We start from the raw sequence: 26682 nt of genomic DNA on the forward strand, positions 1-26682 counted from the left end.
GAATACAATACCTTTATATGATGTAGGTGCCATGATAATCTGTTACTTTACCTGAGTATTGCTAAAGGAAAATTTAACTAATATTAGTGGTGGGAGGCAGGCAAAGGTTCTTAGAATGAAGATGAAAACAAAAAAGCCTTACTAATATTAATATCATGGATTCATTAATATTTATAGGATTTCTTGAAAACTTGATCCATTTCAAAACTGTGACAACAATAAATGATTGAAAATTCCAAGCACTAATGTGAGCACTACAGAATTATGCCCGGGACTCTATTAACCTCTCCTGAGGCACTAAAAAATCATATCAGATAGATTTCATTCTTACCAAATTAATGAACCTAAGAGCACCATAGCACCTGAGTACCTCATTAAATTCATCTTTCTGAGCCCCTGGAAAACTAAAATCAAGCAGTCTGATGATGCCCAGCAGCTCAAGCCTTATGTCTAAACTAAACTATACTCAGACCTTTGCATTGGTTAAGAGTAAGTCTGGAGCATTGCTTTTGTCATAAAATCTGACTCTATATACAACCTTAACACTCACAGGCAGGTGAACTATCCACTCCACAACAGAGGAAGCTACATGACAGTGATGGAGGTAAAATTTAATTTTTTTTAGGCCATAATATATGCTTTACTTATGAAATTGATTCAGCTAATTGTATATAATTTACCTTTTCTTATATTAACATTAATATATGTTAAAATGACTGTAACAAAGCTCAGGTATAAAACTCACCTGTAGGTAATTAACATTGGACCCCAGATCCAAGTCAATGACTTCCATCCCATGGACACCACAAACCTGTAGGATGATAAAATTATAACATTACCTGGTAAAATACAGACATGAAAAACAATTAAGTAGTACATCAATGGAGCAAAGGTTAATTGCAAAGTAATAAGTGGTAGATCCTTGACTCACAAGAAACATTATGAAGGAAACAATGGCAAAGCAGTCTGTGGATTCTGCCAGCTTTGAACTCCACAATCCATGTTCATTACATCATTGAATTTTAGCTACTTCAAGTACCGTACACAAACTTTCTCTACCTAACTATTTGTATAGTACTTTACAAACTGTAAATGAGCAAAAGACTGCACTAGACATACTATTACACAATTACTTAATCTACTTTTCCTTGACAACTTCTACGGTTTATCTTCCATTTCCATGTGAATGACTTAAAAGTCTAATTATTGATGACATAGCCCATAGAACATCTTTCTAACACCTGTAATTCTTTCAGGAGTGGATATTTACCAATCATCAGTCTTTATCTTGCCATCGCTATTTTATGATAAGTTTACTATGATTTAGGTTATATCGACTATGATAATATATTAATAATTTTTAACTAAATAAGTGGCAATAGATTACAAATTTTACAAATCTTACATGTTTGCTCAGAAAATTGCTACATGACATTGATTTACTAGCTGTGCTACTAGACAAATAACTATGACACTGAGCTTATTTACTAGTAAATGATGCCTTACCCAAATATTTTCCTGTTTTTGCTGATATCAACTTGTTTTCCATTCCTGCCAACTACCAAGCCATTACACTAATATAAAAAAAAACATCAAAAAACTCACAGATTATGAGACAAAGAGGCATCCTTTATGAGTACTAATTCCCATGCCTCTTATCTATCACTAAAGGTAAGTAAGCACACACTGACCATCATCACCACACACCACTCACTCCTCAGCTCCACCAAGCAACACACAGTAACCCCCACCACAATACCCTAGACCTACACACCACCTGACCTGCTCACAACACACATTAAACTCCACCATGACACCCTAGACCTGCACACCACCTGTTCAACACCCAGCAGGCACCTCCACCTGACCAGCTCACCATACCACCAACCAAAATACAGTAACTCCACCACAACCCCCTAGGACTGCATCACCACCACCTGACCTGCACACCACACCTACATCATCACTACCACCTGACCTGCTCAACATGACCTCATCACCCTGCCAAACAACAAAACATACACCTGCACCACCACCACCTGACCTGACCTGCTGAACACCCCCTCATCACCACGCCAGACAGTACCAAGCACCACTACCACCACCTTACCTGCTCACCACCACACCAGACAGCATCAAGCACCACCTGACCTGCTCAACACCGCCTCGCCACCACACCAGACAGCACCAAGCACCACGCACCTGCACCACCACCACCACCTGACCTCACCATCACGCCAGACAGCACGAAGCACCCCGTACCTTCACCACCACCACCTGACCTGCTCAACACCGCCGCACCACCACACCAGACAACACCAAGCACAGCCGCAAGGGTATTAACGGGGTGACACGCGCTAGGCAACAGGTAACACACGGAAAGAAAGACACGTGGTCCCAGGCGCCACACCACAACACACCATGCCGGGAAAGAAAGGGGCACAGAATATTCGATAAAACCAAGGAAAAGAGACGGAAAACAAGTGAATAGAACAAGGAAAGTAAACAAATCGGTCAAAAGAAGAGGAAGAAGACGACCCCGCCATGCCTTCCCTCACCACCACCACCACAACCACCACCATGCAGATCTCAAACACTAAACACCACACCACCACCAAAACATCACACCACCACGTCAATCACAAATCCTCAACCATTCACCTGCCTTACTTTCACTATCCCCGGAAAATAATGGTAAATGTAGACACCATGCGGGAGGGAGCAGACGACAGCCCAATATTGCCGCCCCGAACTATGGCTTTACTTATTATCCCGCCATGGCCGCCCGTGTAAACCGACCCCAGAGATGTGTTTTTATAAAGGGAATACGGGGTTTGAGGGACTATACTTACACAGCGGCGAGAAAGAGCGTAAAGTCCTTCCCTCGCACACACACACGCGGCCGCCACACTCACAACAAACACACCAGCGCCTCTACCGGCCATTCCCCTCCCCGCCGAGACTGTTTTCATGGGTTTATTAGGCAATGCGACGTTGTAAAGGTGATTCTAGTGACTTAAAGAGCATATCGTAATTTTTGGCGATGGAAAATGTATAGTAAACCAGCAATCAAGGGCGATTTTTATGTTTTCAGTGGGTGAAATGCGCGCCCACAAAGATTACCGTACACATTACACTCCTCCTGTGTTCATGGGTTTATTAGGTAATGCGACGTTATAAGGGTGATTCTAGCGAGTTAAAATGCACCTCATAATTTTTGGCGATGGAAAATATATATTCCACCAACAATCAGAGGCGATTCTTATATGTTTCGACGGTGAAATACGCTCCCATAAAGGTTACCATACACATCAAACTCCAGCAAAATGAAATCGGTAATCCCCCATGTGCAGATTAGCCCTTTAAATACACATTGCTTATTGAATTTACCTATCATTTACACCTTGCAGAACACGTGGATGCCTTGCACTCAATCTATACGCACACCACCTTGTGAAATTTACCTGCTGGACGGGAACCTTTCACACTGCAATTCTCCATAACTGGCTGCCGATCTATTTAATACGAATAATAGGCACGGGAGAAAGAAAACAGATAGCTTAATATAAGAATTCACATATAGAAGCTCAGTTAGAAAGTATGTATAACCCTAGGCAGAGCATGCTTGGCTACGGTGCATCCCCCCCGGCAATGGCAGCCCCTCCCCTCCAGTGCCTGCTCCCTCACTCCCTTCATCCCCTCGAGATTGTATTATATTGAGTATAGTGTGTAACGCCATCGAAAGGCAAAGTGTGTGAATAAACAGAAGAGGTGATCGAGAGGAGGAGGACCTGCGGAGCGATACAAAGCGATGCAGGTCAAAATAACTAGAAGAGTGGAGGAGGAGGAGGAGGTGCGGACAGCTGCACCGCGGGAGGCATCAGGAAGCGCCAGGCACCAGCAGAGTGACGAGACAATCATGGGTGACAGTGAACGAAGCCAAATGCAACGGTGCTAGGTAAAAAAAATGATGGTGAAGAGAAACAACGTAAAGCATGGCCGGACACACACACACACACACACACACGAGGGCTTGTCATTAAGGTCTGTATTCCCGTGTAAATGCCAAGGACTTTCCCCGTTACGGATGTAGTTCACGTGGGGACCCTCTGCTAAGTCCATCTAATCCTGTTTGCTTCTTGTGGGCAGCCATATAGCAGTTGTGTGTGTGTGTGTGTGTGTGTGTGTGTCGTATACGGCCCTCCACGGCACCCCTTCACATCCCCACACTGATATACGGAATACCTCGTGGGCCCACTAACTAAATTACGCGCTCTCTGTTAGACATGGAGGATTACATATCATACTACATTGTGCTTCACTTAATGCATTTTGCTGTTGAGGAAGTATTATAGGCCGGAAGAGGACGTTATTGCTTTGTCTTCTGTTTTGACCTCTAATTAAGGAATCTGTAACCATGATAGTCGTAGTTTGATCAGCAGTTTTGAAATAAACTTATTATATGTTGTTTACGTTCTATAACAAACATATTACGAAAAATAAAATCAATAGATGCATACTAGCCTATATATTCAATGTAGCAGTGGACACATGCAATAGCATTTTTTTCAGTGACACACACACACACACACACACACACACACAGGCGTACGGGACACTTCTCATCTGGGGGGCTGAAATCTGTTTGGCCGAAAATGTTTTGCCTGCAAATTAATTCAAACAAATATATATATATATATATATATATATATATATATATATATATATATATATATATATATATATATATATATATATATATATATATATATATATATATATATATATATATATATATATATATATATATATATATATATATATATATATATATATATATATATATATATATATATATATATATATATATATATATATATATATATATATATATATATATATATATATATAAACACATGAAGGTTAATTGGTATTTTTGACCCATATTTACATTAAGTAAAGCCTAAAATATATTTAGTATTTTTAATGAAATACTAAATACATAATAGCTGATGCTGAAATATATACCACTAAAGGGTTTTATTTGGCTCACGAGCCGCCAGTTCAATAGACCAGTTATAAGCTGCTACGATGGCGACTCTGGCCGATACATCTTTGTCTGCCCATATCTGGGGGGGCTGCACAGTGCACACACACACACACACACACACACACACGCACCGTAGCTAATAGATAATGACGGTAAAATTCAGTTAATCTACGCCTGAGAAAAAAAAATGGTACTCCAATATCATACAGCATTGTTATCATATAATATTAGACAATGGCCTGTGTGTGTACAGGTGTCGCATTAATTATTGTGAATGTCATTTCTTCGTCAAGGTAAAAGTTCCCCTGGTTGTCCTCCTCCGGGCGGACAATACTGACAGGAGCGAGGCGAGGCTGCGACTGCAGTGCACCCGCTGGGCAGGACACGTGCTGGCGCCACCCCCTTGTTGCAGAGACAAAGCAGGGAGCTGTGGGAGAAAGCTGGCCCATTGTCCATGGTGGATTAACAATAAACTATGTCTTTCAATCAATCTATATATCTACCTGCATGTCCATCTATCTGCCTATCTATCTATCTATTTATTTATCTGTCCCTCTATTTATTCATCTGTCTGCACGCCTGTCTTTTTTTATTCATCTATCTCGTATATTCAAATGTGTATGTCAAAGTGACAAAATGAATGTCCTATAAAGATTTCCTCTCCCCGAGATCATTTTGAGGAGGAACATCTTCATATGAAGGAGTCTGGGACAACATATGGCCATCACTTCAACAGTCAACTTGATCAGGCTGACTGACCTGACAGCACCTGAGACAAGGTTGGGTATGGTCACCTTCGAGTGGGATCATCTCTTCATCCTGGACACCACCACTGTCCATGACAAAGTCAAGACTGTCGTGCTGCCTTTGTTGGCTGAGGAATGTTTGCCTGTTATCAGTTGGCTTAAACAACAAAGCATTGTAAAAACTTTTGTCTATTGTGAGAAGAGCCAGTAGCGGGCTTTTTTTTCTACACTCTTTTTGTTGCCCTTGAGCTGTCTGCATTGTTGTAAAAAAAAAAAAAAGTATTATTTGTGATGATCAGTTAAACTGGAAGAAGTATGCGAGATCAAAGATTATGTACAGTATAAATTCACATCCAGATCAAAGATTCTGTGAAGTATCCATAAATCCCCAGTAACTAAAAAGACTGGATATTTTTCTTTATCTAACTCCAGTTTGTCACATCAGACCTGAGACCACGCAATGAGTTTCTGGAATGAACGCATCGGCGGGTCGAGTAAGCCATGGAGTGGGTACTCCCGAGAAAACAAAAACAGATATTCTTTACATGGGAACTTGTTGGTGGGGTGGGGGTCTTCACCAGACAAATTGGGGAGGAATTCTACATTTGAGCCCAAAATGACTTTAACGTGTGTCTGTGTTTTTATTTCCATATCGTTGTTGGTATGCATCCTTGTCCTGAAAGGGCTAAAACAATAACAATAAAATGGATAACAACCATAACAACAATGGCTACACCAGCAGCAGCATCTACAGAAATACATAAAAAATAAAAATAAAAAGAAAAACAACAACAACGAATAGGCAACTACAGGAATATCGACGATGACGACAGCAAAGTAACAGAAACAACAATAAAGCAAATAATAAAAATGAAAAATAATCAAGCAGCAGCCCTCCACTTCATCCCTGCGACTGAAATATCCAGAATTTGCGAGGAGCGTCAGGAGGAATTTACAAGCTAACACATTACTATTTATTTGGTATGCATGCATATATTTACCCGGCGCTCCCCGGTGCACAACCTCTACTTTAAAAATGGCAACACTGATCTGGCGTGAATGATTTTTCTGCATCACGATCCCTGACCAATCCCCCCTCCCTACCTTTCCTCCCCTCCCTCTGCATCCCTCTCTTCATCTCCCCATCTCCCCTCCTCCCCTGCTCCTTTTCTCTCTCCTCACACGTCATGGTATAGGTCAGTCCAGGTCGCTCGGTAGAGTGGGACGATTTGAATTTATTTCCTCATACACACATCGCCGTCCTCTTGACATGCCTACCTTTACCACCCTGTGCCGGTCCTGTACGCCTGCCACATGATGAATCTCTATAACATACCTGCATTAGCCACATGTCAGTCAGTGTGTTGATAATTCAATAACTGTACTTGTTTTTAGGTTAGTATATGAGTCACGTGTGAGTATTATTGTATAATAACGTCACTGCTGTCCAAGTAAGTATTCAGATGTAAAAATAATAATCATAAGTAATCAGTGAGGATGAAAATTACTGCATTCAGTCTGGCCCACGGTGTTATGGACTCGTTCAATACGAGTATATGGCATTGCCGATATCTATGCAGGCGGAGAAAGATTAATTCGAATCTTGAGTCGCTTTTGCTCCCTGTCTTACTGTACGGCTGTGAGACATGGACACTGAATGGTGACTTGGTGAGGCGTGTCGATGCGTTTGGTACCTATCAAGTGCCTTCGCAGGATCATGGACTATCGCTGGAATAACTTGGTGTCGAAACAACGACTACTTGAAAATGAATCGAGGGCTGTTACCATAAGCATACGAGTATATGGATGGGGGGGTTACAACCCCCCAAATTAGGGCAGACAAAGATTTTTCGGGCAGAGTCGCCATCGTAGCGGCCTAACAGGACTATTGAACTGGCGGCTCGTGAGCCAAATCCGGCCCTTGAGTGGTATATTTCAGCAACAGCTGTTATGTATTTAGTATTACATTAAAAGTATAGCCCATACTCATTACTCAGTTCAATTAGATTTTTTAGGCTTTACGTAACACTTGCAAATAAAGGTTAAATTTTTAGTAAACCTTATATATATATATATATATATATATATATATATATATATATATATATATATATATATATATATATATATATATATATATATATATATATATATATATATATATATATATATATATATATATATATATATATATATATATATATATATATATATATATATATATATATATATATATATTACAACAAAGGAGACGGCTCAAGGGCAACAAAAAGAGTGAGAAAAAAGCCTGCTACTCGCCGCTCTCATAATAGATAACAGTAAAGAAAAGCCAAAAGAGAAGTCAATTTCGGATGGAGAGGTGTCTTGATACACACCGACCGGTGCCACCAAGCTGGGATTTTTCAGCCGCCGCCGAGTGGCTTAAAACTACCCACATGCTGTCCAGAAGACCGCCTATCAACCCGGACTCTAGATTCTAGGATTAAAGATGAGCTCCGGGAGGGCAGCATGAGCCAATGCAAGATGGTGCCAGTATAAATACTCGCCTGCGCCAGAACGGGCTGGGCCGACCATCAGGTCCAACCGGGAAGAAGCCTTGGACCGACCATCAGGATCCACCGGGAAGAAGCCTACTGGCGCAATAAGCCATGACGTAAAAACAAAAAAAAAAAAAAACAAACCCTTCTTGAAAGAGGTCAAGTCATAGGCAGGAGGAATATATATATATATATATATATATATATATATATATATATATATATATATATATATATATATATATATATATATATATATATATATATATATATATATATATATGATTGTTTGAATCTACTGGCAAAACATTTTTCGGCCAAAAATACATTTATCGGGCAAACATAGTTCAGCCCCCCGATGAGAAAGGTCCCATTCGCCTTTAGCTGTTACCAACTCAATTTGTCAAGGCCAACTCCGGCTATTATGGGCATATGGTACGCCTCCCGGACATCTATCCTGCTCACAGGGTTGTTTCTGGTCGAGACAACCCTGAGTGGAGGAGACCACTGGAACGCCCATGCAGCTCATGACTGGGGCAAGCCGACCGATCCTACCGGGAAGAATTTGGGACGGATAGGGCAGCTGCGTGGGAGCTTGCTTGGAAGGGCCATCGGGATTATAGGCGGCGAGTGAATGGAACGACGCGCCCTGGGCGTGTGTTCCCCAATAGTTAGTTAGACCAAAGCCGTGCTCCATAAACAATGGGAAACTTACGTATTCACAAATTGACCATATTAATAAAAAAAATCACACACACACACACACACACACAAGGCCGGCCGTGAGTGACAGAGGGCAACCTATTCCTTTTCCGCTCCCTCTTCCTCCTCCTCCTCCTCCTCCTCCTCTTTCTCTCCTCTTCCTCCTATTTGCAACTATCTATGGTGGGAATGGAAAAAAAGGCAGGCTAAGCTGGTACACACACACACACACACACACACACACACACACACACACACACACACACTATTAATCCTATTAATTTTATTCAGGAAGAAGAGGATTAGGTAAGCTGGTGAGTCACGTGTGGGAACCTGAAACACGTGCCTCCCAGTTGGCTCACTTGCTCCCTTGTTTTCCTCCCCCCACCCACCCTCTCTCTCTCTCTCTCTCTCTCGCTCTCTCCTCGTGGTAAGGAGTAAGGACGGGGCAGGGGAGGTGAGGGGGACCGGACCTGCTACTTATTACCGCCTGAAGCCGTGGGGTGCGGTCAGTAGGTGACGAGACGCGACTGCCTGCCTGACGAGACTCTTGGATCGTGCTGGGACCTTGAGGTGACACAGTAAACAAAGTGAGTGCTGGAGGCCGACTGACTGTTCGAGAGGTTATCCAAGAGGGGGATTTCAATGTTATCTAAAATTTTCAATGATCTGATTACCGTAATGTCAATATCACGTAAATACTTGCTTGTAGTTTATGTAGATATTCTGTTTCATGTTCACAAATTGGTATGTTTAAGTGTATCTTAGTTAATAGATTAGTTATTAAAGAAGATTGAGAGTCCAAAATCAGTGTCCTGAGTTTAGTGGAAAAATTATAGTGAAACGCATCTTGCAATAAAAAGACTTGCAGAGGAATTATTGGAGAGGATTAAAAGTCCCCCACCCAACAAATATATAACGCAGGAAGCAGTAAAGCGCATCTTGCAAGAGAAGCTGAATGGAGTCTTTGTTAACCGTATTTCAGAAAACTTTCGGCTCTCAACATATATTTCCCAACGCCACAAAAGAGATTAGTCGGGTTGTCATGAGTGTTTTTCACATTCATGGCCTTGTCAAACTATTATTAGGCTTGCAAAACTACCCATGAAAATACCCATAGCTGGGCGTTATCGCGATAAGTTATCGCGATACTTTATCGCTGATAACAAAATCGGGTTATCGGCCATCCGCTACTTATTTAAATATATATCGGTATCTTCGTTACTTTTGTAACCAAACTAACGATAATCGCTACTTTTTTCCGCCTCTCAGAATAAAAAACGTTCCCTCTTCCCTACTGCGCATGCGTGGCCCGGTCGCCTGGTGTTATATGAAAAATTTTCGGGGTATGAAATATCTTCGGTGAAGAGATATCATACTTAGATCATCAACATTAAAACACAAGGTTATTTTTTTTATGTTAGACTCAAAAATCAATATATCAAAGAGAAAAATCATTTAACTTTGCCCCCAAAATGGTATTGTGTTATTTGGTGTCCTATCGTCAAAAGCTGGCGCTTTTGCTTACAAACACTGGTCTCTCGTGAACTGTGCATGTTCAGACCAGTAAGCGTAGCCTTGTACAGTCTCACAAAGCTTTTTAACACATTAAGAGTTGCTGGAAGGCTGAATCAGACAAAAAGTACCACCATCCTCGCTGTTTCTAGAACGACACTCTATACATATAAATACAACTCGTACAGAGTGTCGTTCTAGAAACAGCGAGGATGGTGGTAGTGGTACTGTATAATAATTATATGATTCAGCCTTCCAGCAACTCTTAATTACGGTTAAAAAGCTTTGTGGAATTGTACAGGTCTACGCTTGCTGGTCTGAGCATGCACAGTTCAAGAGAGACCAGTGTTTGTAAACAAAAGCGCCAGCTTTGCTGGTGGGGACGCCAAATATTACCGACCATAGGTACGTGTTAACGTGTGGTTTTCAGGTTTTGTAAGTTTTCTAAAATACAGATAATGAAAATTTGAATTCATCTATGTTTTTTATTTGAAATATCAATGTAGTATCGTTTTCGCCTATCGGACTTATCGCTAGCTAGTATCGGAATTGTGGATTTATATCGGGTATCGGTTATCGGTTATCGCCTATATTTGTGTCTCCAGATAACGAATATCGGTTATCACCGATAAGGTTTTCCATTATCAGTTATCGGTTATCGGGAATAAGGTTTTCTGTTATCGTGCCCAACTTTGGAAATACCCATAACTGTACCAGTCTTTAAAAAAATGTGGGTGGGTAAATCTCGAAATGTTTGAGAATATGACTCTAACACTTTCTTCTCGTGGCTGCTGGGCACGGCAGATGCAGGGCGCAGACATGGCTAGCAGGGCGTGTATGGCGGCGGTGGTGCTGGCGTGCGTGGCGGCGCAGGCGGGTGCATGGAGCTCCTTCTCCTGCACCCTCACGCCGGTGGACAAGGAGCGACTCACCAACGCCACAGTCAAGGTCATTTGAGTCACCTAGGACCCCTCAACTTGCCCTGTAGCTACAACGGGAGCTTGCTCAGCTGCTTGATGCCCTGCTTATTTATAGTGAGGTAGTTTGTTGGTTTGTTTTATGACAATAATTGTATATAATGTACAGTAGAGCTGTAGTCACATACTATAAAGTACTGTAGAAAACATTGGTTCACTGGCTAATACCCCTGAACATTCTTTCAATAAAATTTAACTAAAAACATAAATCTACTAAAATATACGTAAATCGATGTAAAATATGCTAATGTGAATTAGGACTTCAGTCAAACCTTCTTATTTTTGTAGATTATATATTTATCAAAGGTTCCACTTAGTCCATTAGCTATATACAGAAAAATACCCCTCATTCATATAGTTGCTTATGGATTGGATTCCACAATTTTGGAACTTCCAAGAAGTTCCAGTCAACCTCATATAATCTCTCTCTCTCTTTTGCCACCCTTTGGGCATGTTGTTTCAACGAAGTTTGTATACACTATCACTTGTTTGGCTTCATCTGTCTTCTTTCCACAAAGTGACAACAATGGTAGAGTTCCAAACATATATTATATGAATATTTGTAAAGGAACAGCTCTCGTTTGATTTAACATTCATCTTTACACAAAATGGTGACATGGCAGGATCCTAAAATAGAAAAGAAAAGCCCGCCAAGTGCTGCTGAAGTGCACTTTCAGAAGGGTGAGAGCTCTCACCGTGGCGTTAGTACTTGCCTCATCAGCATCGTCGGCAGTACTTATAGTAAGCAGCAACAGCGACACTGGTTCACTTGCAAGGTTAACAAAAAAGAAAATAAGGTTAAAGGTATTGGGGCTCCCGTGGTACCGTGGTAGAGCCTCTGCCTTGCGCTTCGGCGGGTTGCTGGTGCGTGGGTTCAAGACCTATCAGTTACCATGGGGGTGGAAAGGTGGGCTCTTTCCGACACCCTCAGCCCCGTCATTGGGCCTCCTCCTTGAAAGAATTGGGCATCTCTCTACCAGCCATCTGGGGGGTTGCGCGGCATGCACCGCCTTCCTCCATTGTAGTATATCCCCAACGAAGTACCAAAAAAAAAAAAAAAGAAAGAAAGGTATAAAGAAAAGAAGAAAATATACCTCCACTTATCATTAAAGCTTTATTTTTTTACACTTATTTTCATTTCATATACTCTTTTCATCTTTTTGTGTATTTTTGACGCTACTCTCAATCCTATTCTTTCTCCGTTCGTAGAAAAAAATGTCCCCCCGAAGCTAACTCGCCCCTCTTCCTTCCTTCAACAGTCGGCCAGCAAGCGAACGCAATATGATGACTTATTTTTGCCTTTATTTTCATTTTGTTAATTCTTTTAATTTTTTCACGTTACTTTCCCACCATACCTTCTCCGTTATCTAAGCATTGTCCCACAAATAGCTAACGCATCCCTTCCTTTCCTTTTCCCCACAGTCAACACAGCAAATAAACGCAATGTGACATGAGAATGTATTTTTTGTCAATTTATTATGTATTACGTAATATTACGTATGTCTACTTATTATGAATTCTTTTTTATCTTTGCTCACATTACTCTCGTACCATAGTCTTTGTTAGTGGAAGCATTGTCTCTTCTCTTACCTAACTCATACCCGTTCTTTCCTCCCTGCCCCACAACAGTCTGCCCAGCAAGTTAACGCCAGCGTGTCCAGCCTCGAGGAGAAGGTTGACGCTATCCTGGCGCTGCTCACACCCTCAGGCCCCCAGCAGGCGCCGTGGCTGCCCCCGCCCCGCACACAGGGTAAAAAGATGAACTATGCGCTGTTTGGGACTCTCTCCCATACCATACCTTCGTCAGTAAATAAGTACACCTGTAGTTCTTTTTCATCTGCGTTTGCTCATCTACTATACCTCCATATATACTACATTCCTCTCTCTCTCTCTCTCTCTCTCTCTCTCTCTCTCTCTCTCTCTCTCTCTCTCTCTCTCTCAGTGAAGTCTTACAAATATCATGGAAAAGTTTGACATCCCTTATTTAATTTCGCTGACCATTCGAACACATAAGTTACCTGGGAGGGGGGGGATGAAATAACACATTAGTTACCCTTTAAAGTCGAGTGGCGTTTGTATATAAGAAAGTAGTAGATTTTAAGAGTAACCAATATATTTTACACAGGCACTGAGGACGGCGCTGTGACGAGGAGAGGGCGAAGTGAAAGAGAGGAGCGAAGCAAAGAAGACAGAGAGAACACGAGAGAAGAAGACATGACAGAAAAGGAGGAACAGGAGGAACACGCCAGAGAAGAGGAAGAGCGCGAACACGTGACAGAGAAGCCGGAGAGGAAGGAAGACACACAAAGGGAAGAAAATGACGAGACGGAAAGGAGAGAAATCGAAACCAAGCCAGAGAGTGAAAATGAGACAGAGGAAGAGGAGGAAGAGGAGGAAGAGGAGAGTGGACCCAAGAAAGGTGAGTTTACTTAGATTTAGTTAGATACGCTTTTTAATACAAAGGAAAATAAATAAAAATAATTGGGACTAGCAGAACATTAACAAAACACCGTAAATAACGTTTAATCTATATTAGAGAAGAAACAAAAAACAACACAAAAACAAAAACAAAACGATTAAATAGATAGTTAGTTAAATATATGACTGAATAACTTGATAAATAAAATAATAAATACATAATTAAAATAGAAAAATAAGCAAACTTCCTGCAGTCTCCCCGTGTTCTTATGTTCTTATATTAATCAATCAATCAGTAAATAAATAAATGTGAATGTATAAAAAGAAAAAAGAGCTAATAATTTGAAGATACTACATATATGATACACTTTCCTACATAATAAAACAAATATATCCTTGTGTGTGTGTGTGTGTGTGTGTGTGTGTGTGTGTGTGTGTGTGTGTCCCAGGCGAGTGCAGTGTGATGGTGACGGACAACCACGCCACCATCGGGATGTTCTTCATGAGCACCTACAACCACGGTCACTGCGCCAACAGACACCCCGTCGCCTCTCCCATCCGGTACTGCCTCGGCTTCTGCCCCACCCGCACCTTCGTCAGTAAGTAATTGATTGATATTTTACTGTTGCAAGTAAACAACAAAGGAGAAGGGAGGAGCATGCCATCCCAACCCCCAGGCAGTACAGAGTGTGATTATACAACTAAGGATACATGTGGAAACAGCACCAGGAAACTAAAAAGATACAATAAACAAACCTCAGATTCGTCAATAAGTAAACACCCATTAATTCTTTTTCATTTTGTTTTGCTTCTCATCAATACTTTTTTCCATTATTCTACTTTCTATATTTTTCCAAACCTCAGTAAGTAAACAAAACTCTTAATTTCCCTCCACTTTCTGTTTGCTTCTCATCTGTTTCTTTTTTTTTCATTATTCTACTTTCTATTTTTTTTTCCAAACCTTAGTCAGTCAGTAAACAAAACTCTTAATTCCTTTCCACTTTGTTTGCTTTTCACTTTTTACTATATTCTCTGTGTTTCTCAGCATTCCGTTTTTTATGTTTTTTTCCTCGTACCTTCGTTAGTAAGTCAACGCCTCTAATTCTTTTTTTCTTTTTATCTGTGCTTGTTCCTCACCTATATCATTTTTATATTTATCATTATTTTTTTTACGTATCTTCGCCAGTCAACAAACACACTAATAATTCTTTTTCTCTTGTGTTTGTTCCTCACCTAATACCACCCCCCCTCTCTCTCTCTCTCTCTCTCTCTCTCTCTCTCTCTCTCTCTCTCTCTCTCTCTCTCTCTTCTGTGGCTTCCTTCCTTGTGTTATGCCGGAAAGACAAAACCAAGAAGAGACTTATATACTCGTTTTTATTTTCTTTCTCTTAACCTTCAGCTTGGGCTTCTTTTACACGCAACATAAACAACAACAACAACAAAACAGAACAAGCAAACAAAAAAACAACACCAAAACAAACGCCAACGAGGACATTTTCAAGAATTTCGATATATTTTGTTACGAAGTCTGACAACACTCTCGGGGCACGTGTGTGTGTGTGTGTGTGTGTGTGTGTGTGTGTGTGTGTGTGTGTGTGTGTGTGTGTGTGTGTGTGTGTGGCACGTGCCTGTGTGGCGGAAAGACGGACACACACGGGCGAGTGGAATGACGTCAGACTTAAATAAAAGTTTCCATAATACGGGTTAGCCAGTGTTTCTTGGAATCCTGCTCTGACCTCTTGCCTTCCTCTCTCTCTTCCTTTTTCCTTCCCTTCCCTCTACTGCTTCTGTTCCCTTCCTTCCTTTATTCCCTTCCTCTCCTCCTCCTCTCTCTCCCTACCCTTCCCTTTCTGTTTTTTTTCTGTTCCCTCTTTCCCTTCCTTCCCTCTGCTCTTCCCTTCCATGCTTCCGTTCCCTTCCTTCCTTCCTTCCTTCTCTTCCTCTCTTCCTCTTTCTCTCTCCCTTCCACCCTAACCTTTCCCTTCTATCTTTTCTGTTTCTTTATCTATTTTCCCTTACCCCCTTTCGTCTTTCCTTTCTCTTCTTCCTAATTTTCCCTTCTCTCATCTATCATCTTCCTTTTTCTTTCCCTTCCCTCTCCTGCTTCTCTTCTCTTCCCTTCCTTCCTCCTTCCCTTTCTTCTGGTGCTCTTTTCCCTCCCTTTCCTTCCTCCCTCTCCTCTCCTGCATCTGTTCCTTTCCTTCCTCCTTCCCTTCCCTCTTCCTCCTCTTATTCCTCCCCTCTTCTCCCCCCCCCCGGCATTTGACCTTTTGTGACTCATTCCTGGTATTGAAGCCTCTCCTATGCCTTTCCCCCCCTCCCTTCCCCCTTCTCCCCACCTTCCCTCTTCCCCTTCCCCTTTTCAATCCTTTTCCCCCTTCTCCCATCTTCCTCTCCGTAACTCTCCCCTTCCTTCCCTTCCTTCCCCACTCCTCTCTCTTCTCCTCCTCCTCCTCCTCCTCCTCTTCCCTTCCCTTATCCTGACTCGTGAACTGCAAAGTCAAGGCCTCCTCACCTTACGCGGAACACCTGTCGATTTTTCTCTCTCTCTCTCTCTCTCTCTCTCTCTCTCTCTCTCTCTCTCTCTCTCTCTCTCTCTCTCTCTCTCTCTCTCTCTCTCTCTCATTACCCTTCTCGGAACACTTCTTCTTTAAGCGTCTTCTTGTCTCACGCAGTCGTTCTTAGTCTCTTTAATCATGCGCCCCAAGTATGTAAACCCACGCTAGAGAGCATCACTAATTGTTCACCTTTTTAAAATTAGTTTAGTCACCAGTTAATTTCAAGAGCACCTGGCTGTCCACATAAAAACAAAACATAACCCAACTCTTTTTTTTCCCCTTTTTCACCAACTCCATTCCTCCTCTTCCTTCCTTAGCTTCTTTTCCGACTCCTGACAATCTTACGAAAATCTTACGTACTACACTCCTTCTCTAGTTTTACAGGAGCGTTCGATAGCCGTGTCTCTCGTAACGGTATCAATTACACCGTGTTCTCCCTTACCCCCTTCCGTCTTCCCTTTCTCTTCATTCTGCTTTCCTTCCCTCATCTACTTCTGTTCCCTTCTCTCTCCTGCTTTTTTTCCCCCTCCCTCCTTGCTTATATCCTCTTCCTTTTTCTTTCCCTTCCCTCTCCTGCTTCTCTTCTCTTCCCTTCTTTCTCGTGCTCTTTTCCCTCCCTTTCCTTCTTCCCTTTCCTTCCGCCTTCCCTTCCTTCTCGTGGTCTTTTCCCTCCCTTTCCTTTTTCCCTTTCCTCTCCTGTTTCTGTTCCCTTCCCTCTCTTTGTGTTATTGGCGCATGCTTAATATCGATAAAAAACACACCGGCTTATATATTGGCGCGTGTCTAGAATAGCGATAGTCGTAGTCGTAGTTCGTTAGTCTGGTAGCGATATCAAGTACAGCGACGCAACACTCTGTCCTTCTTACGTACATCTTGGGGTGTTTGGGTTACAAGCACACCCTATCCGTGCGTGGGTTCTGAGACTGATTTTGACTTATTGCTTTGTGTGCCTGGGGTTCACCTGCTTCATTAATTAGGTTTGCATTGGTGTTGGTGTTGTTCTTAAGGTGTGTAGGGGGTGTGGTATGGTGGGGGGCGGAGGGGAAGTGGTGGCGTTATGAAGCCTTCGTTGTTGTTGTTGTTGTTGTTGTTGTTGTTGTTGTTGTTGTTGTTGTTGTTGTAGTAGTAAGGGATGGCTTTCTCCTCCTACTGCTCTTCATCTTTCTCTTCTTTTTCTCTATTTTTTTCTTCTTTTTTTTCTTTTTCTTTTCTTTTTCATTCTTCTTCTTCTTCTTCTTCTTCTTCTTCTTCTTCTTAATTCTTCTCCCTCTTCTTCTTTTCCTCCTCCTCTTCCTCTTCCTCCTTCTGGTTCGGTTTATGTGTGATGTGTGAGGGACGGCGTGGACAGGCGCACTCTTATAATAAAAAGGAAAAAAAAAGCTAGCCATAAGTCCTACAGCTCCGTCGCGTGTGTCTAATTGATTACTCTACTAGGATGTACTCGAGTCAGTGCGTCGTTAGGGGGAAAGAAAGTAGATTTTATGAAACTGCGACCCCAATCGTTTATCATTATTCGTTTCGTCTTAATAAAGCGTTGGTTCTACGATGTCGTAAACTTTACCTTACTCACCTCACGTTAGGCTAGTACTTAAACTTTTGTACTAATGAAACTGATATACTCTTTCCTCATACTCTCTGGAGCCTAATTTCTTGACCCTGTTTGACCTTTCAGCGCAGGAAGAGATCATGTAGGGTCATGTTAGGCTAATCCTTTCATTTTTTTCCATGTACACTACTAATGAAATTGATATACTCTTTCCTCTTACTCTTTGGTGTCTGATTTCTTGACCCTGTTTGACATCTCAGCATAGAATGATAACACGTAGGGTCACGTTAGAATAATCTTTCCCCCTTTTTTTCCATGAACTAATGAAACTGATATACCTAATCTTTCCTCTTACTTTCTGGAATCTGGTTTCTTGACCCTGTTTGACATTTCAGCACGGGAAGATATCATGTCGGGTCACGTTAAGTTAATCTTCCCCTTATTTTTACAAGAACTAATGAAAGATATACCTAACCTTTCCTCATACTCTCTGGAGCCTAGTTTATTGACCTTGTTTGACCTTCCAGCGGGGAGAGCATGTACGATCACGTTAGCCTAATCTTTCTCTCTTCCTCTTACCTGCTCCTCCTTCTCCTCCTCTCCCTCCTTCTGCTCCGGACTGAAATCGATATAACCTTTCCACTTATTCTCTGGAGCCTAATTTCTTGACCTTGTTTAATCTTTCAGCGCGGAAAAACAACATGTGGGGTCAAGGCTACGACTGCAAGAGCTGCCAACCCTCCCGACTGGAAAGCCTCCGCATCCCTCTGGTGTGCGACGACGGCTTCCAGTTCGAGAAGACCTTCAGGAATGTGGTGGAGTGCGCGTGCCGGAACTGCCGCTCGTTGAAGGTCTGAGGAGGACGGACGGAGTGGAGGACGCAACGCAGGGGAAAACACCGCAACACGACGCTTGAATAGCCCTAACTCAAAGCTGTATAGACCTAAACCAACGCTGTATAGACTTAAAACAACACTGTAGCCTATAGACCTAACCCAACGCTGTATAGACCTAAACCAACGCTGTATAGACTTAAAACAACACTGTAGCCTATAGACCTATATAACCCAACGCTGTATAGACCTAATCCAGTGTTGAATAGATCTTAACTATCGCTGCAAGTCACAACAGGAAGCAGATGGTTTAGTAGATTAGTGAGGTTTATAAAATACTGTGTTACGCGTTTCTTTTTTTTGTGTGTGTATGTTTGTTTGTTGTTTTTGTTTATTTATTTTTTGTTCTGTGGGTTAACTCTTGCACTCAAATGTTCCACCAATGGCTCTGGGGCACCGGTAACGCATTGGGGTACCACTGTAATATAATACAAAGGTAGAATTGTACACTATACACACACACACACACACACACACACACACACACACACACACACACACACACACACACACACACACACACACACACACACACACACACACACACACACACACACACACACACACACACACACACACACACACACACACACACCTGCCAATGACGTCATCCAGGTGTCACTTAAAGGGGACCTGACCACTTGGAAACACGTGACCTGGGGAAGAGGGGGGGTGAGAGGGGGGGGTCAGCGATGCCTCGAGGGGAGCGTGACCCTTGACCTCTGGCGGAGCGAGGGCCACTACGTCATCGGCTCGCGGCGCCCTGGCACTCATTAGCACCAGGTGATCCGGGAGCACCTGACACCTTTGCCATTTACACCTGTGCTCACCTGCCGCTTTGTCATTATTTACCTGTCGAGACGGAGGCGCTGACGGCAGGACGCGGGCTTGCTCTCCCTGCCTCCCTGAAGAGTGTTTATCGCCTTGTATTGTGACTAGTTTGTTTGTTTGTGTGTGGTGTTTGTTTTTGATATTGTTTGTGTTTATCATGAATATTAATCATGCTTTGACACTACTGCCTTGGTAATTTTATTTTTTCTGCTCCTGCTATTAATACTTCAGGATTATTACTGTAACCACTTATACCACTACTTATGCTGCTGCTGCACCTACCATCACTACTACTACTACTACTACCACTACTGCTGCTACTACTACTACTACAACTACTACTATTACTACTACCAACAATTCTACTACTTCTACTACTATTACTAGCACTACTATTACTACCACTACTACTACTACTACTACTACTACTACTACTACTACTACTGCCACTACTACTACTTTTTTTTTTTTTTTTTTTTTTTTACAGCAAAGGAGACAGCTCAAGGGCACAAAAAATTAAACATTAATAAAAAAAAAAGCCCGCTACTCGCTGCTCCTAAAAAGAATCCAAAGAGGTGGCCGAAAGATAAGTCAGTTTCGGGAGGAGAGGTGTCCTGATACCCTCCTCTTGAAAGAGTTCAAGTCGTAGGCAGGAGGAAATACAGATGAAGGAAGATTGTTCCAGAGTTTACCAGCGTGAGGGATGAAAGAGTGAAGATGCTGGTTAACTCTTGCATAAGGGGTTTGGACAGTATAGGGATGAGCATGAGTAGAAAGTCGAGTGCAGCGGGCGGGAGGGGGGAGGCATGCAGTTAGCAAGTTCAGAAGAGCAGTCAGCGTGGAAATATCGATAGAAGATAGAAAGAGAGGCAACATTGCGGCGGAATTTAAGAGGTAGAAGACTATCAGTATGAGGAGGAGAGCTGATGAGACGAAGAGCCTTTGCCCACTCTGTCCAGAAGAGCTGTGTGAGTGGAGCCCACACATGAGATGCATACTCCATACGAGGGCGGACAAGGCCCCTGTATATGGACAGCAACTGTGCAGGGGAGAAGAACTGGCGGAGACGGTACAGAACGCCCAGCCTCGAGGAAGCTGATTTAGTAAGAGATGAGATATGAAGTTTCCAGTTGAGATTTTGAGTTAAGGATAGACCGAGGATGTTTAGTGTTGAGGAAGGTGATAGCTGGGTGTTGTCAAAGAATAGGGATAGTTGTTTGGAAGATTTTGTCGAGTGGATAGGTGGAGAAACTGTGTTTTTGAGGCGTTGAAGGACACCAGGTTCTTCTTGCCCCAATCGGAAATAATAGTAAGGTCTGAGGCTAAGCGTTCTGCAGCCTCCAGCCTTGAGTCGTTAAGTTCCTGAAGGGTGGGTCTTCTATTAAAAGAAGTTGAATAATGCAGAGTGGAATCATCGGCGTAGGAATGGATAGGACAGTTCGTTTTGGAAAGAAGATCATCAATGAACAACAGAAAAGAGTGAGATAGGACAGAACCCTGTGGGACACCACTGTCAATAGATTTAGGGAAGAACAGTGACCGTCTACCACGGCAGAAATAGAACGGTCAGAAAGGAAACTGGAGATAAAGGTACAGAGAGAAGGATAGAAACCGTAGGAGGGTAGTTTAGAAAGCAAGATTTGTGCCAGACCCTATCAAAAGCTTTTGATATGTCCAGCGCAATAGCAAAAGTTTCACCGAAACGGCTAAGAGAGGATGACCAAGAGTCAGTTAAGAAGGCTAGGAGATCACCAGTAGAACGCCCTTGCGGAACCCATACTGGCGATCAGATAGAAGGTCAGAAGTGGAAAGGTGCTTTTGAATCTTACGGTTAAGGATTGATTCAAAAGCTTTAGATAGACAAGAAAGTAAAGCAATAGGACGGTAGTTTGAGGATTGGAGCGGTCACCCTTCTTAGGTACAGGCTGTGTGAAGGCATACTTCCAGCAAGAAGGAAAGGTAGATGTTGACAGGCAGAGGCGAAAGAGTTTGACCAGGCAGGGTGACAGCACGGAGGCACAGTTTTAAGGACAATAGGAGGCACTCCATCAGGTCCATAAGCCTTCTGAGGATTGAGGCCAGAGAGGGCATAGAAAACATCATTTTGAAGAATCTTTATAACAGGCATAAAGGAGTCAGAGGGGGATGAGTAGGAGGAATATGCCCAGAATCGTCCAGAGTGGAGTTTTAGAAAAGTTTGAGAGAAGAGTTCAGCCTTAGAGATAGATGAGACGGCAGTGTTGCCGTCAGGACTGAGGAGTGGAGGGAAAGATGAAGAAGTGAAGTTGGAGGAGATGTTTTGGCTAGATGCCAGAAGTCACAAGAAGAGTTAGAGAAAGCAAGGTTTTGACATTTTCTATTAATGAAAGAATTTTTGGTTAGTCGGAGAATAGATTTGGCACGATTTCGGGCAGAAATGTAAAGTTCATAATTAGCATTAGTTTGAAGGCTCTGGTATCTTTTGTGAGCTACCTCTATCATTGACAGCACGAGAACAAGCGTGATTAAACCAAGGCTTTTTAGCGTGAGGAGTAGAGAAAGAACGAGGAATGTATGCCCATTCCAGAGACAATCACCTCTGTGATGCGCTGAGCACACACAGAGGGGTCTCTATCCTGGAAGCAATAATCATTCCACGGGAATCGGAAAAGTACATCCTCAGGTCGTCCCACCGAGCTGAAGCAAAATGCCAGAAGCATCGCCTCTTCGGTGGGTCCAGAGGATGTACAGGAGCGATAGGACAGGATGCAGAAATAAGATTGTGATCGGAGGAGCCCAACGGAGAGAACAGTTTGACAGAATAAGCAGAAGGGTTTGAGGTAAGGAAGAGGTCTAGAATGTTGGGCCGATCTCCAAGACGGTCAGGAATACGTGTAGGGTGCTGGACCAACTGCTCTAGGTCGTTGAGGATAGCAAAGTTGTAGGCTTGTTCACCAGGATGGTCAGTGAAAGAGGATGAAAGCCAAAGCTGGTGGGGACCAGTGAAATCTCCGAGGAGGGCGATTTCAGCGAACGGAGAGTCAAGATGTGCTCCACTTTAGAATTCAAATAGTCAAAGAATTTTACATAGTTGGTAGAGTTAGGTGAGAGATAAACAGCACAGATGTATTTAGTAATAGAATGACAGTGAAGTCTTAACCAGATGGTGGAAAATTCAGAAGAGTCAAGGTCGTGGGCACGAGAGCAAGTGATGTCGTTGCGCACGTAGGCGCAACATCCAGCTTTGGATTGAAATTTAGGATAGAGATAGTAGGAGGGAACAGAGTAGAGATTGCTGTCAGTAGCCTCAGAAACCTGTGTTTCGGTAAGGAAGAGAAGGTGAGGTTTAGAGGAGGAGAGATGATGTTCCACAGAATGAAAATTAGAGCGAAGACCGCGAATGTTGCAGAAATTGAGAAGAAAGAGGTTCGAGGAGTTATCAAGACACCTCTCGGGTCGGCAGCCAGAAGGGGAGTCCTCCCTGGGGGAATTTGTGGTCCCCCCCCCAGGCGGGGACTCCGAGGCATTGCTTAATTGAGCCATTTTGAATTTTGAATTTTGGAAAAAGGTGTATATGTTATGTGAATGTAGTGTGGTGTGGATAAAGAGAGGATCTGTCTTTAGAGAGCATGCTGAACTACTCTCCGGTGTTGGTGAGACAATAGGGAAACGGTTAGTGAGGACATGGGAAGGGTCTTTGGAGGGCTTCAGCTCCCTTCTCACCTCCCATATATACCTCACCGGGAGTGGCTTGCGCCCGTTCGGTAGGTGTCTTCCTACCTACTCCAGCTACTCCTACTACTACTACTACTACTACTACTACTACTACTACTACTACTACTACTTTTTTCTACTACAACTACCTAAAAGATACCTCAACCCATGTTTATTTTACAGACACATAATCATGGAGGGCTTCATAAATTGGAGGTCATTAGCCCCAACTCTGTTCGGTAATGTTTGTTTCATCCAACCATATCACTAATACTACTTAGCACTAAATCTATATATAACACCTTATCATCTATTGCGTCTAGATCTCTCTCTCCATCCCTGCTCACACTACTACTACAACTACTACTACTACCTCCACCCATGTTTATTTTCCTGACACATAATCACTACTACTACTACTACTACTACTACTACTACTACTACTACTACTACTACTACTACTACTACTACTACTACTACTACTACTACTACTACTACTGCTGCTGCTGCTGCTGCTGCTGCTACTACTGCTACTTCTATTATCACTACATTATTATTATTATTATTATTATTATTATTATTATTATTATTATTATTATTATTATTATTATTATTATTATTATTATTATTATTATTATTATTATTATTATTATTATTATCATTAACATAATCATCAACATTATTATTATTATTCACGTAAAACATTATGGTAGCAAACAGTAATATTGGTTACATCGCATCTCTCCACAATGCTGAAAAATAATCAAATAATTGCATAAACCCACAAACTCCAAGTATTGCATTTTATATTTTTTGTGCATATTAGCTGCGCGCGCGCGCGTGTATGTGTGTGTGTGTGTGTGTGTGTGTGTGTGTACACACACACACACACACACACACACACACACACACACACATCAGCATCGCATAATACTCTCTCGTTCCTACTCCGACATTTCTCCACTTCCATTTCACGTTACACACAAAAACAACAACAACAGCAACAACAACAATAACTGATGCAACACTTAGTTAACACCTAGAACACTCAATGCTAATGATAAAGAACAATAGTGATAACAGTAACAGCAAAACGTTCGCTTCTGTATCGAGTATCACAAAATGTCCCAACGAAAATGAGACAAAACACTTTCCCTCACTCTCATGACCCACAATTCGTCTATCTGTCTCATTATTTCGCCTTTCATTTCTTTCTTTCCTCATTCGCAACTTTCATCTTCTCAACCCCCTCCGTTTCCTCTTTTCCTCCTTCCTCACCCACATCCTTCCCTCCCCCATTCTCTTCTTCGTAATCCCATCTTTTTCATTCTGTTTACCTCATTGTCTTGCATTTCATACCTTTCTCTAACCCTACTCTTCGTCTTCTCACCCCTCTTTGGCCCCTCATTCCCCTACTGTCACAACATTCACCCTCCCTTGCTCCTCCCTGCCTCGCCTCTTCCTCCCTGTCCTCACTCACTGGGATGGTCAAGGCCACACACAACAGATTCTGATCCCATATCTTTCCTACAATCATACGTATACTTGCACCTCTTTTTTTTTTTTTTGCCTATTATTCCTTCCTCTTTAATTCTGCATTCTTGTAAGTGTTCCTGGTTCTTTCTACGTGTTTACCTTCCTCCTTTTTACATACCTGCCTCTTGGTCTCTTCACACTCCCACCTGTATGGTCTAGCTACCTGTCTGTCTGTCTGTCTGTTTGTAGGGCCGATCACCTTTCCCTCTACTTGCTTATGCCTTTTATTACCTTTCTATCATTGACAGTGTTTACCCATCTGTCTGTTTGCTTGCCTGTCTGTCCAACCACAATCTTTTTCACTTACCTGTCTATTAATCATAACTTTCTGTCTGTCTGTCTGTCCACATTTTTTCAGCATACCTTGACTCGGAACTTATAACCGACCTGTCTGTGTCTGTGCTTACCTTCCTTTATGTCTGTCTGTCTGTTTCTGCGTGCGTGTCTGTCCTGTTTGCTTCCTACCAGTTTGAAAGCTCTTTTTCTAGTTTTATTCACTTAATGGTTTGTTTATCTGTCTACGTCTGTTTTTGCCTTCCTGTCTGTTTGTCTGAGTTTCACGCTTGTCTGTCTACCTGAATTTCTGTTTGTACGAGTGTAAATACTTGACTATCTTTAAATCTGCTTGTCTACATTTGTCCTTACCTGTTTGTCTACGAGTGTGAATACCTGTTTATATATTTGTTTGTCTGCACTTGTCCATATCCGCTTGTCTACGAGTGCGAATACCTGTCAGTCCGCATGCCTGCTAATCTACACCTGTCTGCCTGTGCACCTGTCTGTCTACGCTTTTCCCTTTCTGTTTATCCACGAGTGTGAGTACCTGTCTGTCCTTACATCTGTCTGTTTACACCTGTCTACGAATGTGAAATAATGAAACAGATAGACGAATTGTGGGTCATGAGAGTGAGGGAAAGTGTTGTGTCTCATTTTCATTGGGAGATTTTGTGTTACTCGATACAGAAGCGAACGTTTTGCTGTTACTGTTATCACTAATGTTTGTCTGCAAGTGTTCCTATCTGTTTGCATGTCTGTTGAATGTTACGGTTTCCCATTACGCTCCTTTTACTCTTCAACCGTCAATTATATGTTTTTATCTCTCCATCTATCTGCCTGTGTGTCTCTCCACCCAGCTATTGTGCGCGTCTTATCTCCCTCACACAGATACAGTACAAAATTAAACCGTAATTCTCCGGGGATGAAAAATATTGTATGTTATATTAAAATAATCAGTCCATATATGATTTTTGTGTTTTTCACCTTGCTTCAGTCCCCCTTCCCCCCCCCCCCCTCTCCCTCTCTCTCTCTCTCTCTCTCTCTCTCTCTCTCTCTCTCTCTCTCTCTCTCTCTCTCTCTCTCTCTCTCTCTCTCTCTCTCTCTCTCTCTCTCTCTCTCTCTCTCTCTCTCTCTCTCTCTCTCTCTCTCTCTCTCTCTCTCTCCAGTTGAAAAACAGAATAGTCAGCGTGAATAATAATCATCCTGTGCAATTTTTCCGTTAGTTTTGCTTTACTTCAGTTTCCCTTCTCTCTCTCTCTCTCTCTCTCTCTCTCTCTCTCTCTCTCACCCCGTGGCTGAGAAGAGCACGCGTGACGCAGGCCAATGACGCAATCTCGCCCAGCTGACGCAGGTGAAGGCTGTTAGTTAGTGTTGCTGACGGTCAATAGATGCGCTGTCCGGCTG

The 26682-nt window shown here is 42.3% G+C and overlaps 2 protein-coding genes across 4 annotated transcripts in view; one reads left to right on the forward strand and one right to left on the reverse strand.

Moving 5' to 3' along the window:
* Positions 1 to 2934, reverse strand: part of LOC127007645 (serine/arginine repetitive matrix protein 2-like) — a 40123-nt gene extending 37189 nt beyond the window's left edge. For both annotated transcript variants that reach the window (XM_050878833.1, XM_050878832.1), the window contains exons 1-2: positions 2853 to 2934; positions 746 to 811 (exon numbers count right to left, since the gene is read on the reverse strand). In XM_050878833.1, the coding sequence (XP_050734790.1) occupies positions 746 to 793 (48 nt within the window). In that variant the 5' untranslated portion in view covers positions 794 to 811; positions 2853 to 2934. The remainder of the gene's footprint in view (positions 1 to 745; positions 812 to 2852) is intronic.
* A 6587-nt stretch (positions 2935 to 9521) lies between these two features.
* Positions 9522 to 19958, forward strand: LOC127007649 (uncharacterized). 2 transcript variants are annotated; one of them, XM_050878845.1, is made up of 6 exons: positions 9522 to 9625; positions 11355 to 11498; positions 13157 to 13277; positions 13653 to 13946; positions 14395 to 14544; positions 18737 to 19958. In XM_050878845.1, exons 2-6 carry the CDS (start codon positions 11355 to 11357, stop codon positions 18904 to 18906), a joined length of 879 nt encoding a protein of 292 aa, XP_050734802.1. In that variant the 5' UTR covers positions 9522 to 9625; the 3' UTR covers positions 18907 to 19958. The 2 variants fall into 2 exon arrangements, with proteins under 2 accessions (XP_050734802.1, XP_050734801.1); XM_050878844.1 differs by having other exon boundaries at positions 9532 to 9625; positions 11352 to 11498.
* Positions 19959 to 26682: the final 6724 nt, after the last annotated feature.

This window comes from Eriocheir sinensis, chromosome 36, assembly GCF_024679095.1.
Source record: "Eriocheir sinensis breed Jianghai 21 chromosome 36, ASM2467909v1, whole genome shotgun sequence".
Classification (NCBI taxonomy): Eukaryota; Metazoa; Arthropoda; class Malacostraca; order Decapoda; family Varunidae; genus Eriocheir; species Eriocheir sinensis.

Excerpts from the sequence above, each read along its gene's own strand:
- LOC127007649 (XM_050878845.1), top strand. The coding sequence starts at position 11,355 with ATGCAGGGCGCAGACATGGCTAGCAGGGCGTGTATGGCGGCGGTGGTG. Across the intron at positions 13,947-14,394 it reads GGAGAGTGGACCCAAGAAAG|GCGAGTGCAGTGTGATGGTG; the intron begins GTGAGTTTACTT and ends TGTGTGTCCCAG. Across the intron at positions 14,545-18,736 it reads CCCCACCCGCACCTTCGTCA|CGCGGAAAAACAACATGTGG; the intron begins GTAAGTAATTGA and ends TTAATCTTTCAG.